The sequence below is a fragment of the Pantherophis guttatus genome, chromosome 1, assembly GCF_059756535.1.
Source record: "Pantherophis guttatus breed Tessera chromosome 1, ASM5975653v1, whole genome shotgun sequence".
Taxonomy (NCBI): Eukaryota; Metazoa; Chordata; class Lepidosauria; order Squamata; family Colubridae; genus Pantherophis; species Pantherophis guttatus.
In genome coordinates this window covers 325,026,205-325,039,593 of record NC_142063.1, presented here as the reverse complement: position 1 = coordinate 325,039,593, position 13,389 = coordinate 325,026,205, and the positions used below count along the sequence as shown (strand labels likewise).

The 13,389-nt window shown below is 42.9% G+C and overlaps 1 protein-coding gene and 1 pseudogene across 1 annotated transcript; both read left to right on the top strand.

Moving 5' to 3' along the window:
* Nucleotides 1–7: 7 nt before the first annotated feature.
* TBL2 (transducin beta like 2) lies at nt 8–9,649 on the top strand. Its single transcript, XM_034421043.2, has 7 exons — nt 8–331; nt 5,138–5,262; nt 6,754–6,938; nt 7,357–7,508; nt 7,670–7,796; nt 7,942–8,094; nt 9,104–9,649. The coding sequence occupies exons 1-7, from the start codon at nt 181–183 to the stop codon at nt 9,558–9,560; spliced, it is 1,350 nt and encodes a 449-aa protein (XP_034276934.1). The 5' UTR covers nt 8–180; the 3' UTR covers nt 9,561–9,649.
* On the top strand, nt 5,280–5,921 carry LOC117667581 (death-associated protein-like 1 pseudogene; annotated as a pseudogene).
* Nucleotides 9,650–13,389: the final 3,740 nt, after the last annotated feature.

Sequence of the window (13,389 nt, the reverse complement as noted above, 5' to 3'; positions counted from 1 at the left end):
CATGCGTCTTTAGTGACAGGCGGAGGTGGGCCTAGGCTCAGACGGGGGCGCGCACGCAACGGAAGAGACGCTAATATAGCCGCTGCTGCGTGCAGCGTGCGCGCTCCGGTCCCGCCTCCGCTGAGGTGGCTGAGGGGAGCTGGAGGAGGCGGCGGAGGAGGCGACCGCCGCTGCCGGAGGATGGGGGAGGCGGTCGTGTCCGCGACGCTGGTGGGCCTCTCGCTGGTCCTCGGCGTCGTCGTTTTGTGGGGGCTGCTGTTCTTTCTAACGCGGTGGGCGAAGGCCGCGTCGAGCAAGGAGGACGTGGCAAAACTGAGCGGGACGCCTGAGGGTAAGCGAGGACGAAGCGCTGAAGCCCCGCCGCCAGCTTTCTGCTGGGCGGGGTTTGAAGCCACGTTTCCATCTTGCGCAAGAAAATGAGCCGTGGCAGCTCCGGATTTAAACGTTGCTTTGTAAAGCGCTGCGCGTTTGTTTGTTTTTTCCGTTATCGTTGTCCCAAAGGTGGTTTTTCAGGAGGCAACTGGACTTTCTTGCTATTTCTTTTTTTTTTTGAAGACGTTTCGCTTCTCATCCAAGAAGCTTCTTCAGCTCTGACAGGATAGTGGAGAATGGAAGGATTTATATTCCTTGCAGGCAGCTGGTCATTTGCATCCTTTTAGAGCAGTGTTTCTCAAGCTTCCAAGCTTGAGAAACACTGTTTTAGAGGGTCGTTGAAGCACTTGGAGGTTTATCTGTGTCCTCAGGGTTACCTGAATAGTGCTCCTGGTTCCTGTAGTCTACATTTTTTTTTCTCTGGAAAACCATTCCTATTCCCACTCTGGATTTCCAGAGGAAAAATTGCAGACTACAGAACCAGGAGCATTATTCAGGTAACCCTGAGGACACAGATAAACCTCCAAGTGCTTCAACAACCCTCTAAAACAGGGATCCCCAAACTTGGCAGTTTTAAGACTTGTGGACTTCAACTCCCATAATTCTCTAGGATTGTAGAATTCTGGGAGTTGAAGTCCACAAGTCTTAAAGCTGCCAAGTTTGAAGACCTCTGCTCTAAAAGGATGCGGATTACCAGCTGACAAAAAGGAATATAAATCCTTTCATTCCCCACTATCCTAACAGAGACGAAGAAGCTTCTTGGATGAGAAGCAAAACGTCCTCAAAAGAAAAAAAAAGAAAGTCCAGTTGCCTCCTGAAAAAGCACCTTTGGGACAACCATGACCTGGATAACTGGCCTAGTTCAGAGAAGCGTTTCTGACTGACTAGCAAAGGCGTCGTTGGATCAGTCTAATAGTTGGAAGTATTTGACTGTGAATAGGAAACTTGGTTTCAAATCTTAAAATCAGAGGTACGTTCAGCAGCAGCCTTGGAGCCATCGTTTTCGCCGGAAAGAAAGCAGGAATTGGTCTCAGCAGAAAACCGAAAAAACATACCCTGAAGTATTGCCTCGGATGTTAGGATTGAAATGTATATGGGTGCAGCTCGCTTCATGTCGCTGTGCCTGTGAAATTTCACATTGAGGAAATTTCAGATGGCTTAGGTCATAGACAAGGAAGCTTCATCATAGGGTCAAGCAAGCTGGTGGGGGCTTTCTGAACTTCCCAGCAGGTGTTTTTTTTTTTTACTAGACCTATAGGTTGGGAATTAAATCTGGAATGTCGTTAATAGAAAAAGTACGTTTAGCAAGTCTCAGTACAGGTAGTCCTTGACTTACAATGGTTTGTTTAGTGACCAGTTACAATGGCACTGAAAAAAGTGACTTATGACTATTGTTCACTTATGACAGTTGCAGCATCACCAAAATCACATGATCAAAATCCAACACTTGGCAATTGCGATTTAACGGGTGCAATATCCCGGAGGTCATGTGATCACCTTTTGCGAACTTCTAACAAGCAAAGACAATGGGGAAGCCAGATTCACTTAACAACTTAATAACTGCAGTGATTCACTTAACAACTGTGGCAATAACGGTTGTAAAATGGGGCAAAACTCAGTTAAATGTTTCACTTAGCAACAGAAATGTTGGTCCCAATTGTGGTCGTAAATTGAGGACTACCTATACTTCTCAACCTTGTCAACTTTGAGATGATTGGAATTCTAGCCTCAGTGGCCTTTATAACAAGTGCTTAATTAGGGAGATCTCGCAGTTGCTTTTCCCAATATACTACCGTGTTTCCCCGAGACTAAGACATGTCCCGATAATAAACCCAATTGGGCTTTTGAGCGCATGCACTAAAATAAGCCTCCCCACCGAAAGTAAGCCCCCCCCAAATACTTGGATGCAAGCACAGCTGCCGCGCAAACAACACGACGTGAGGAGGCAACGCTGGAGAGGGGGGGAAGGGAGGGGGAACACGCCCCATGCGCCCCTGCCATTCTCACAGAATGGCCTTGTGGAGGCTGGTCCTGCAAACCCTAGCTCGCGCGCCCCTTCTCTTAGTGACAGCCACAAAGAGCGGCCACAAAAAAACTTGCCAGCCCTAGCCCTGTCGACCTAGGACTGGGGGGAGGGGGTCTGGCGCCGGAGTCCAGCCCAGTGAGGCCCCCCCTCATGCCTGCACCCTCTGGCCCCGCATGAAAAGTGGCTCTGTCCGCCCTGACCTCTTTGCTGAGGCTTCTCCCACCCGCCGCCGCTGCCAATTGGCCTCAGCTCGGGGGGAAAATGGGTCTCCCATGGGGGCGGCCGCTCCAGAAAAGGAGAGTTGCAACTGGGAGCCCCTCGGAAGCCCCATGAGGGAGCCTGGCCAGCCGGAGGGGAAATAAAGAGCCCGCAGACCCAACAAGCGCATTTTGCAAGCAGCCTCGACTGGAAGGCAGCACCGGGGGTTCCTGCCTCACTTGCCTGCCCGCCCGGCTCGACACAATGGGCAGGCGCGGAGACCTTCCGCTTCCCCACGCTGAAAGGAGCCTCCTGTTGGTGGGTGGCGATCAGCCCCTGTGGATGCCAAAAACCCTGCGACAGAGGTGGAAGAGTGGGGAGTGGGTTTCTCGGCCAGCCCTGGGGTTGCCAGGAGAGAGGTGGGGGTTCACCTTCCCCTTCTGCCTGCTGCCCGTGTCCACAGCCCAACCTTGCCCTCGGCAAACCTTTTTTTGTCTGTGAGACCGGCGCTCCAAGACAGGACTTGATAAACAGAGCGGCTTAGGGGGAGGGGGGTGGCGAGGGGACTGCTCTGACGAGCCCACCAGCCAGGTTAAGCGTTCGGGCAGCAGAAAGGGGTGGTGGGGAGAAGGCAGCCACGATGCCGATGCCGACAACAATGCCAGGATGCCAGAGTCCCTGGAGTGGCCACTCCGGCGTCTTACTTAGCCGGGCGATCTCCGATGAGCAGAAACCAGAGAAAGGAAGGAGGAAGAGGAGGAAACGCCCCTGGCCGAAGGGCGGCCTCGATCCGGCGCCTGTGAGGATGCCCGAGGGGGATCTGGCCGCCATCCTCTTCCCCACCGCCTCCCCCCGCCTGAGCTTCATGCCTTAACTCCCGAGTCTGCCTTCATTCGCCCTGGCATTCCCAAGATCAGAAAACCCATTTGTTGCAAGCCATGGCCACTTTCTGCCCAAAGAAAAGACCCCCGTTTCCATGTGGATGGCAGGTGCGTGTGGGGCATATTCCCCCCCTTTGCCCCCCTCCTCGCCTACTCACCTCGTGCTGTTTGCACAGGAATATTGCTTGAGGCAGTGGCCTGAGCAGCACCAGCAAAGCAGATGGTCACCGCTCCGGAGCTGAGGTTTAGGGATAAGACACCACCCATCACCCCCTGATAATAAGCCAAGGCCATATTTCAGGGGTCAAAAGAAAATAAGACCCTGTCTTATTTTTGGGGAAACATGGTAAGTTAGCAATAAACGTGTTTTTCCTTTCTTTTTTGGCTTAATATGTTGTGTAAATCCAGCTTGTTTGGTTAATTTATGGTTCAGTTTGTTGTGTGAATTGGTTGGTAATTTAGTCACCAGATTAAGAGATAGTGGAAATGCAGTCACTGAGTTTTGATAATAAATGGGAGAAGAATGAACACTGTGCCATTTTGAGGTCATTGGAAGATATCTAGAAAAAAATCTTAACAAAAAATCTATTCTTACATTCACTGCTGTAGTGGAATGTAATTGGGAGTCACAGAAGGGAGGGGCTGCCTCCCAGAGAGTAAAGAGGAGGGGAGCTGGGAATGTTTGTTAGGCAGAAAGAGGGCTAAAATGGCCCCTTCCCAGCAGTTCAGAGTACAGGTAGTCCTCGATTTAACAGTTCATTTAGTGACCATTCAAAGTTACAATGGCACTGAAAAAAGAGACTTCTGACCATTTTTCACACAACTATTGCAGCATCCCAGTGGTCATATGATCAAAATTTGGATGCTTGGCAACTGATTCATATTTATGATAGTTGCAGTACTCCAGGTCATATGAAAAACTTTTGTGACCTTCTGACAAGCAGAGTCAACGAGGATGCCACATTCACTTAACCCACTTATTAACTTAACAACTACAATTATTCACTTAACAACTGTGGCAAGAAAGGTTACAAAATAGGGCAAAATGCACTTAACAAATGTCCCACTTAGCAAGATAAATTTTGGGCTTAATTGTGGTAAATTGAGGACCACCTGTATTTCTATAGTTCTGTCTGGCAAGATTCTATATATAGGCAAACAACAATAAAGAAATTACTCAGAACTAGCTCCATATGGTCTGACAACTGCAACTACAAGAGTATTTATGGGCGTCATAAATATAATGAAGCAAAGTATGATCCCTGAAAGTGTATATGTTTTATAAAAAGTATTATAAGGTACTATAAGACTATACAAAAGGCTAACATGAAATTTTTACTAAAGGTGATTATTTAGAGGTCTTCATATCACATTTCCCTCATCCCTTTCTTAGCTTTTATGCTCCAAAGACATGTGAATCTTTATGTAATGGGTATTGTTATGTCTTAAAATAAGGACACATAAACACTAATTGATACAGAAATAACTTCATTTTAAAGCCTTGGCTTTTAGATTAAAAAGCATTCTGCTGCAGGCTACTTATACTTATTTTTTATTGTGCTGATCTGATAATTGAAAAAAATGCTACTAGGGATTCAAAACAGTTAAAACCAATTGACCCTTGATTTGTTACATTTTTTTCTTCAACTGTATTCCTCAGATCAAAATGTGAATGGTGATGCAGCCAGCAAAACAGGCCTGAAAAAGCCGAAACAACAGCGAATTCGAAAAGAGAAGTCCCAACAGCATACTTTCACACACCCACTTCTGGCTTCAGCCCTCAAGGTGAGCTCTGGTGGGTAATATATTCTTACATGCTGTTATTTCACCTTTTTTTTTTCTTGAGCTGATCATACATGTATCTGCCAGCTGGCCTACTTTTATTCTCTGTAGTAGAGATGACTAAAGATGCAGTAATAATTGGAGGACTAGTAGTAACACTACCTAGTAGTGAGATCACATGCTTTTTTACCGAACTCTTAATGGCAAATCCGGAGTTGTCCCCACCACCTTCCCCGGTTAAAGGGTGCCTTCCTGCAGTCAAAGCTGGAGGCATGAGAGTTTTTAAGAAGCTAGAAAATGCACCAGTTGAAAGAAGTTCTAAATTCGCTGGAAAAGAGAAAACTAGCTCTGCTCCAGTCATAAAAGTACAGAGCATCTTACTGACAGACACCTTTCAGAAATTGAGGTATACATTTCCAGCTGCCGAAGCACAAGAAGCATATGAGAAGCCCTGACCTACTCTGGAAAAAATTGTATTGCTCAAACGAACGTGCATTATTCAACAGCCACAGAAATGTTAAACGTGTAGAATAAAATATTCATATATTTGACAGACTTGCACTTAACAAAAACACCAATTAGCTAGGCAAGCAGTAAATAGACCAAATCACTCAGGCATTTTGTTTTTTTCACAATAAAAACTCTATCTTCACAGAAAAAAAGATGCAGTAATAATTGGAAGTTTAAAGGTGAAGTTAGAAAAATAACTGAACACCTCTGCCATCTCTTAATTGTTTCCGAAATCTTGGGAAGTCAGAATTTATAACTACTATTCCGTGGTAACAGAAACATTTCTGGAAAAATTCACCAGGTTGTTTTCAAAAAGGATTGGATTCATATTGTATAACTTTCATTTTCTAGGACCTGCCTCCTCCAAACCCCACACTATGGGGTGTGCTTTGAAAGTAATTACTTTATCTGGTTTTCATTTTGAAATCCTGAGTTACTGCGCAGAAATAAACAACTTTGTGATATCAAAAAGCAGGTCGATCCTGCCACAGCTTTACCATTGTATCTTCCTGTTCACTGATGAACTTACAACCATTTTGCTTTACTTCATTATATCTACTTGTCCAAGGAGATAAGTGGGAATCCAGCTGTTTACTGGATGATCCATAGCAATTCACCTAGTTTTGTTAAAAGATAGATAGCAGAAGAAAGCAAATAATTTTGAGATTAAAACACCCTAAGATTTCTTTCAAATTCACTAAGTATACCTGACTCAAAAACTATTTAATTTGACCACTGTTTCAGAGTTGAATTAGCCTGTTCTGAGTTTGGAATTTTTGTGGTAAAATTGGAAAAGGTGTGTAAAGGTCATGAGGTTTTCCTGACTGGATAGTTATACTCTTCTTTCTTATATCTACAATTTTCAAATAAATCCTTTTTTTAGAATTTTTAACTGCTTTTCACTCCTTAGATAATAGATATCCAGTATACAAGACACCTGGATTTATTAATAGGCCAAAGGATAATTTTATTTTTATTCTGCAGGGCCACAGTGGAAATGTCACGTGCCTGGACTTCAGCAATAATGGGAAGTATTTGGCATCCTGTTCTGATGACCGTACAGTGCGTATCTGGAGTACCAAAGACATTTTGGAGAGGGAGCATCGCTGCATGCGGGTTAATGTGGAACTGGACCATGCTACCCTGGTCCGCTTCTTCCCGGACTCCAGGTAGGATGGAGGTTTGGATAATAACCTTTGCATTACCTGCTTACCTGTAACCTGCCCTAATCCTGAAGGAAAACAGGCAGTGCATTACAATAAAAACAAAGAATATAATAAAAACTAAACTGAAAAAGTTTTTGTAGGAAACTTCGTAGGAAGAGCATTGCAAAAAGGACAGGCTGAGGAGTTGTTTCAGTCACATAATGTAGTGAAAGAGTCTGAAGATTTTGTCGCTGTGATTCCTTTTGGCAGAAAAGCAGCCAGAGCAGCTGTAAGAAATGAAACTAGTCTGAAGTTGCAACCGTGGAAGCATTTTCACACGCTTCACAAACCATGGTGGGCTTATGTTATATGACTACCAAGCAGAGCAGCTTCTTCCTTGTGATCGTTGTGTTGTTTATATGCCTTTCTTTCCTTCACTCAGAGCTTTCATTGTTTGGTTGGCATATGGAGACACCCTCAGAGTTTTTAAAATGACAAAGAAGGAGGATGGCACTTTTACATACATCGCAATCCCAGAAGAATTTCCAAAGCAGCACAAGGCTCCTATCATCAATATTGGGGTTGCTGATACAGGTATGAAAGCTGATCTTTTGAACAGCCTAGCTTACAACTACAGAGAATGGTTCAGCTTTATTTCCTTAAAACCAAATTAATTTGCTTGGTTTCCTGAATAATATATATAACCGCATCAGCCTGTCAGAATTGTAGCCTTACCTTTGCCCTTTATTCCACAGGGAAGTATATCATGAGTGCCTCCAGTGATACCACCATCCTGATCTGGGATATGAAGGGGGAAATTCTGGCTAGCATCAACACCAACCAGATGAACAACACTTTTGCAACTGTGTCACCATGTGGGAGGTAAGGAAGGGCAGTCACTTGTTTACGTTTCCTTCTATTATGTTAGAATAGAGATGTCTTCTTTGTGCTCTAAATAATATTGAAGAATAAAAAAGTGACCGCTCACAAAGTGGTTCAATTCATTTTAGCATTTCCTTTCCTATAGGTTTGTTGGTTCATGTGGATTCACTCCTGATGTAAAGGTGTGGGAAGTGTGTTTCAGCAAGAGTGGAGATTTCCGGGAAGTGATCAGAGCCTTTGACCTGAAGGGGCATAAGGCTGGCGTGTATTCCTTCGCTTTTTCCAATGACTCTCGGCGGTGAGAAGCTATCTCTCATTTCTATGGAATAATAACATTTTTATAATAACTTGTTCACATCTTCCCTTTGAGTCCTCTGTCTAGTTTTCCTGATATCCTTGGTGTGAGGAAGAGAAGGCCCTTTGGAGTTGCTTCCTTCCTCTTTATAAACCAATGGAGGGATTTCCTTTGAAGATTAAGTCACTATGTTCCCACAATATATTTAGCCAGCTCAAATCAGAATTTACCAAATGGATTCAGACAATTTGCTAAGTTTGATTAATTTGGGGCTAGAGGTTTGTGTGTGTGTGTGTGGGGGGGGCTTATGTTGTTTCAATCCAAGCCATTTGATTTGCAATTTTATGTATTCTGTAGACTCAGAAAATATATTAAATTATGAATTAATGGTGTTAAGTACATGCAATTAATAAATGGCCCATTGTTCAGCAATGTCCTTTGTTAATAGGTTCTCGGTTGGTTTATTTAGTAGGAATTATAGCCTAGCGTTTCCTAAATGTGGCTATATTGCTAGGGCAATTGAGTAGGCTCTCCTGCAGTTTTTTCTTTTTTTTTACAGTTTTTAATCTTTTTATAGAGTTTATTATAAGTTTAGGGTTATTTTGTTTTATGTTTTTAACTTGGTAATGGCTCAGAGTCACATACAAGAGATAGGTAGCTATATATAAATCAATCCTCAGGAAACTAAAGAGATACATTCTGGCACCAACAGGCCATCTGAAATCTTAAAATATTCCTGAGGGATATTTGAGTTTTATCAGATCTCTTGAAGGCATCTATATCATACATACTGAGTATGTCTATATGCATAACCACTTTCCAAATTTATGATATGAATTATATAATCATGGGGAGCTCTGTGGTTAGCTTCTAGACATTAGAACCGAAGAAAGGAAGCATAAGCAACAAGAAGCTGATAGACCCTACTATAGACCGAAGCCAATACATTCATCTAACTACAGTATTAACTTGAAATTGCTAAATAATACGTGCCATTCTCTCACCCTAACAGGATGGCAACAGTTTCAAAGGATGGCACTTGGAAGTTCTGGGACACAGATGTTGAGTATAAAAAGCAACAGGATCCTTACCTATTGCTGACAGGCAGTTGCAAGGTAACAGAGCCCTGCCGCATTGCTCTGGCTCCTGATGCACGGGCAGTGGCCATTTCCAGCAGCACCAGCATCTTTGTTTATAACACCCAGCGAGGAGAGGAGGAAGAGTACTTTGAAGGTGCTCATGGAGAGCACATAACAGACTTAGCCTTTGACGTGAACAGTCGCTTCCTGATTTCCTGTGGGGACCGAGCCATCCGTGTCTTCCACAACACAACTGGGTATAGGGCTGTGGTGGAAGAAATGAAGACGCTGCTGAAAAAGGCTTCTAATGAGTCTACTAAGCAGAGACTGCAGCAACAAATAACAGACGCACAGAGTGCGTTGGATAGTATCTATGGCAAAAAGAAGTGAATTGCTCCAAAAAGCATGTTTTCTGTGCAAATTTGGGGCTAGTTTTTTTTAATATGCAGAATGAGAACTAATAAAACAATTTTTGCACAGTTGTTGCTTCCTGGGATTTCCTAAAGACTATTTAGAACAAGCAAGACAAGGCAGTTTGTCCTGTTGTTCTAATTGTCAATTGGTGCTTAGGTCTGAGTCACATAGAAGTGACTTTCATCACCCATGCGTCTTGGACATTCTGAGAAGTCTTAGTGTTATTATTTCAGAGGGCAAAAGAAGTTGAAAAAAGGGCCTTCACCAAAGAATTTGAAAATACACAGTGAATTCTGACATTTTGGAAGTCAGATAATGTCTAACTCCTCTTACTAGGTAGGTGCAAAATATTGCAGCTCAGACCATCCTGAATTTGAAACACACTGCTTTGAGTTCAAAACAGATGTTTTAAGCTCAAATAGACTGTTTTATACTGTAAATCCAGATGTTTTGCATACCACTACCTTATCTTTGCCATCATCCATTTTAATTAGAATTTTGTAGAAACATAATAGAAAAAAAAACATAGCTAAATGTTATCTGCATTAGCTGCTTGTTGGCTCTTCACTCAATTCAGTTTTGAGAGTTGTGAATTCTTTGATACATACTTTCCTGGAAAGGATGGGTTTGGTTAGTGGTATATTTATAGCTTCATCTTCTTTAGATTACAAACAGGAATGAACATAAAATACAGAAATACAGGTAGTCCTCAACTTATGACCAGTCACTTAACAACTGTTCAAAATTACGATGGGCCCAGAACGAGTGATTTCCCACCCATAAAGCACTTCTGGCTGTTGTAAAATGTGCTCTTTCACAGTCATATGACTGCCTTCTAGGCCTTCTTGGCAACTGCTCTCCTTTACAACTAATTGCAGCATTCTATGATCATGCGAGCATGATTTATGACATTTTTACCAGTTTTGGAAAAAACTGCCCATTTCAATCAATGGGTTTACACTTATGATTTGCAGTGTTCTCTTAATGACCACCATAAACAAATATTGTAGAACAGGATCAAGTCACATGGTTGCCCCAGCTTATTACCATAACAATTTACTACTGGAAATCCAATCCCAATTATTGTAAGTCAAAGACTACCTACACAATCAAATTCAATAATATACAGCACAAAGCTATATACCGTATTTTTCACCCCCCTTTTAGGGGGGTGAAAATTTAGGTGCATCTTATACACTGAATATAGCCCCACCCACCCACTGGCCCCCACCCTTTGGCCTCTGCCTCACAGCAGTTACCTCCTTGCAAGCAAACAGCAAGAAAAAACAGCTCCTTTCAGCTTCAGCACAGCCTAATTAGCACAAGTTGATTGGATCAGCCTCCTGACTCAGCTGATTTGCTCTCAGCTGTTTTGCACAGGGCTCTGCTGCTTGTTGCAAAGAGGTAAATTGCTGGAGCAGATTTTTTTTTCCTTGTGCTAATCAAGCTATACTGAAAACGAAAGTAAAGCAGGCTGCTGTTTGCTGCAAAGAGGCAAAATTGCTCAGAGGCAGAGGGAGATTTCTTTTTCTTCTTTTCCTCACCAAAAAAAGTAGGTGCGTCTTATACTCCGGTGCATCTTATACTCCGAAAAATACAGTATATAGCACATTCTGTAAATTAAGTTTACCTTATTGTCATTGCACCTTGTACAATTAAACATTAAATTGTACATTAAATTCCATCTTCAGTGTACATCATACATAAGAAAACTATAAAAAATAAAACAAAAACACATCCTTCACATTCTACACAATTGAATTAAAAACCCCTGATATTGCATTAATATACTACTCAGTAGAATTTGACAGTTACTGCTCTGGGATAGAAGCTGTTTTTCAGCCTATTTGTCCTTGTTTTTATTATCTTGTACTTGATCATACAGAGTTGAAACAACCTGGATAAAATCATTCACTGTCAAAACCATGTCCAAAGTAAAGTGAAGTTATCAATGAATGCATTCTAAACTAACTAAAGACCTTTCTGGAATTTTAATTTGAAGAGTTCTGTGGGGAAAAAGAATAGATACAAATCATAAATCATAGTATGTCAAGAATTCAAAATTATTAAAATTATTTAATCATCTCTATTATCAAATTATTTAAAATATTTCGCTTATTGGAGATGTGTAGATAGGGTTAACTTCCAGGTAACTCAGAGGCTTTTATTTGTGAGTAGATGTAGACAGCACTGAGCTGACCTTCACTGATCTCAAAAAGCTACGTAGTTTTGGACTTAAGTGGTATCTTCAAGAAAGAAAAGGACAGGAGGCCAGACAGAGAAATTGAAAAAAGTATCCCATGAGAAAGCAATGGCAAGTCATTTGCATGCTATTCCCAGTAAACGTTGTGACTCCGGCTCCCAAGCCTGTCCTCATGGAGGAAGATGACTCTGAAAGTGATGGGGAGGAACTGACAAGGCCTCCCACTCCAGGACCCTCCTTTCTGGCAATGCCTCAGGTTCCAGCTGAAGGCCAGGAGGAAGGCATGTCGGAGCACCCACTAATAGGGAGTGATGAAGATCAATCTTGGATTGATCCCAGGCAGCGTCGGAGGGAGAGGCATGCGCAGCAAAGGAAGAGGTGGGGAAGAGCCAGAGACTGCTGAGTCACTGAGCCATGCCCCACAGGGGATAAAAGTGGGTGGGGTTGCTCTACAGGCTCTGTGACGGACAAAAACTGCATATCGTGAGCTTTGGATGGGATATTTTTCGGAATTAAGGCTTGGACTTTGTGAATGACTTCTGACTACTCTTTGAACTCTTGGTTGCCCCAGCAACGGACTACAGATACGCTGACTCCTGTTTCTAGAGGTGATAAGAAACTTGGCAGGCATTCAGAAAGTAGCTGCCAGCATTTTTATCTGCCAAAGGGATTCAGGTTGGCTTGTAAAAATAAATTACTGGTAAACAACTTTTGCTCGTGTGTCTGCCTATGTGAGGGGGGGGGGACAGAACAGTAAAACTACAATGATGTATCCATAAAGTTACCAAGAATTAAGCTCAACTTGAAGATGTCTGTACCTCTACCTTTCAAATATGGGACTATACTGGAAAGCTAATATTACCTACACTAAGCTCAGATTTGCTTACTTGATTAATTACTACACTCCTCTGTAAGGAGTAGTCTTAAAAGTGCTTACAATATTGGCTTACAATATAAGAAATATCTGATTAGATTCCCATTCCCTCTGGCAGCTTTATAACCAAGAGTCTCTGTGGACCATATCATATTATTAGTTTAAGTACCTAAAAATAATCAGGGGTACAATGTGCATATTGCTTCCTTCCTCATAGTGACTCTAAGGCATGGGTGTCAAACCCGTGGTGTCACATGACATATTGTGACATTTTTTCCCCTTCATGGAGCTGGGGTGGCCATGGCCTGCATGTCAATGGTGGGTTTCAAAAAATTTTACTACCGGTTCTGTGGGCGTGGCTTGATGGGCATGGCAGGGGAAGGATACTGTAAAATCTCCATTCCCATTCCACTCCAGAGGAAGGTTACTGCGAAATCCCCATTCTCTCCTGATCAGCTGGGACTCGGGAAGCAGAGAAGTGGTGGGGCCAGTCAGAGGTGATATTTACCGGTTCTCCGAACTATTCAAAATATCCGCTACCGGTTCTCCAGAACTGGTCAGAACCTGCTGAAACCCACCTCTGCTGCATGTGACACCTCCAGCCTGTGGGCTGCCAGTTTGACACCCTTGCTCTAAGTGATAACTACAAATCCAGAACTTGCCACAACAGAAATAAGATAGTATGTAATGCATATTCAGGTGATTGGTTCTAAATCTAATCTAAAGCG

Bases quoted from the DNA above. Each gene is read 5' to 3' on its own strand.
- TBL2 (XM_034421043.2), top strand. From the start codon at position 181: ATGGGGGAGGCGGTCGTGTCCGCGACGCTGGTGGGCCTCTCGCTGGTC. The intron at 332-5,137 runs GTAAGCGAGGAC...TGTATTCCTCAG, and splicing joins ACTGAGCGGGACGCCTGAGG to ATCAAAATGTGAATGGTGAT. The intron at 8,095-9,103 runs GTGAGAAGCTAT...TCACCCTAACAG, and splicing joins TTTTCCAATGACTCTCGGCG to GATGGCAACAGTTTCAAAGG.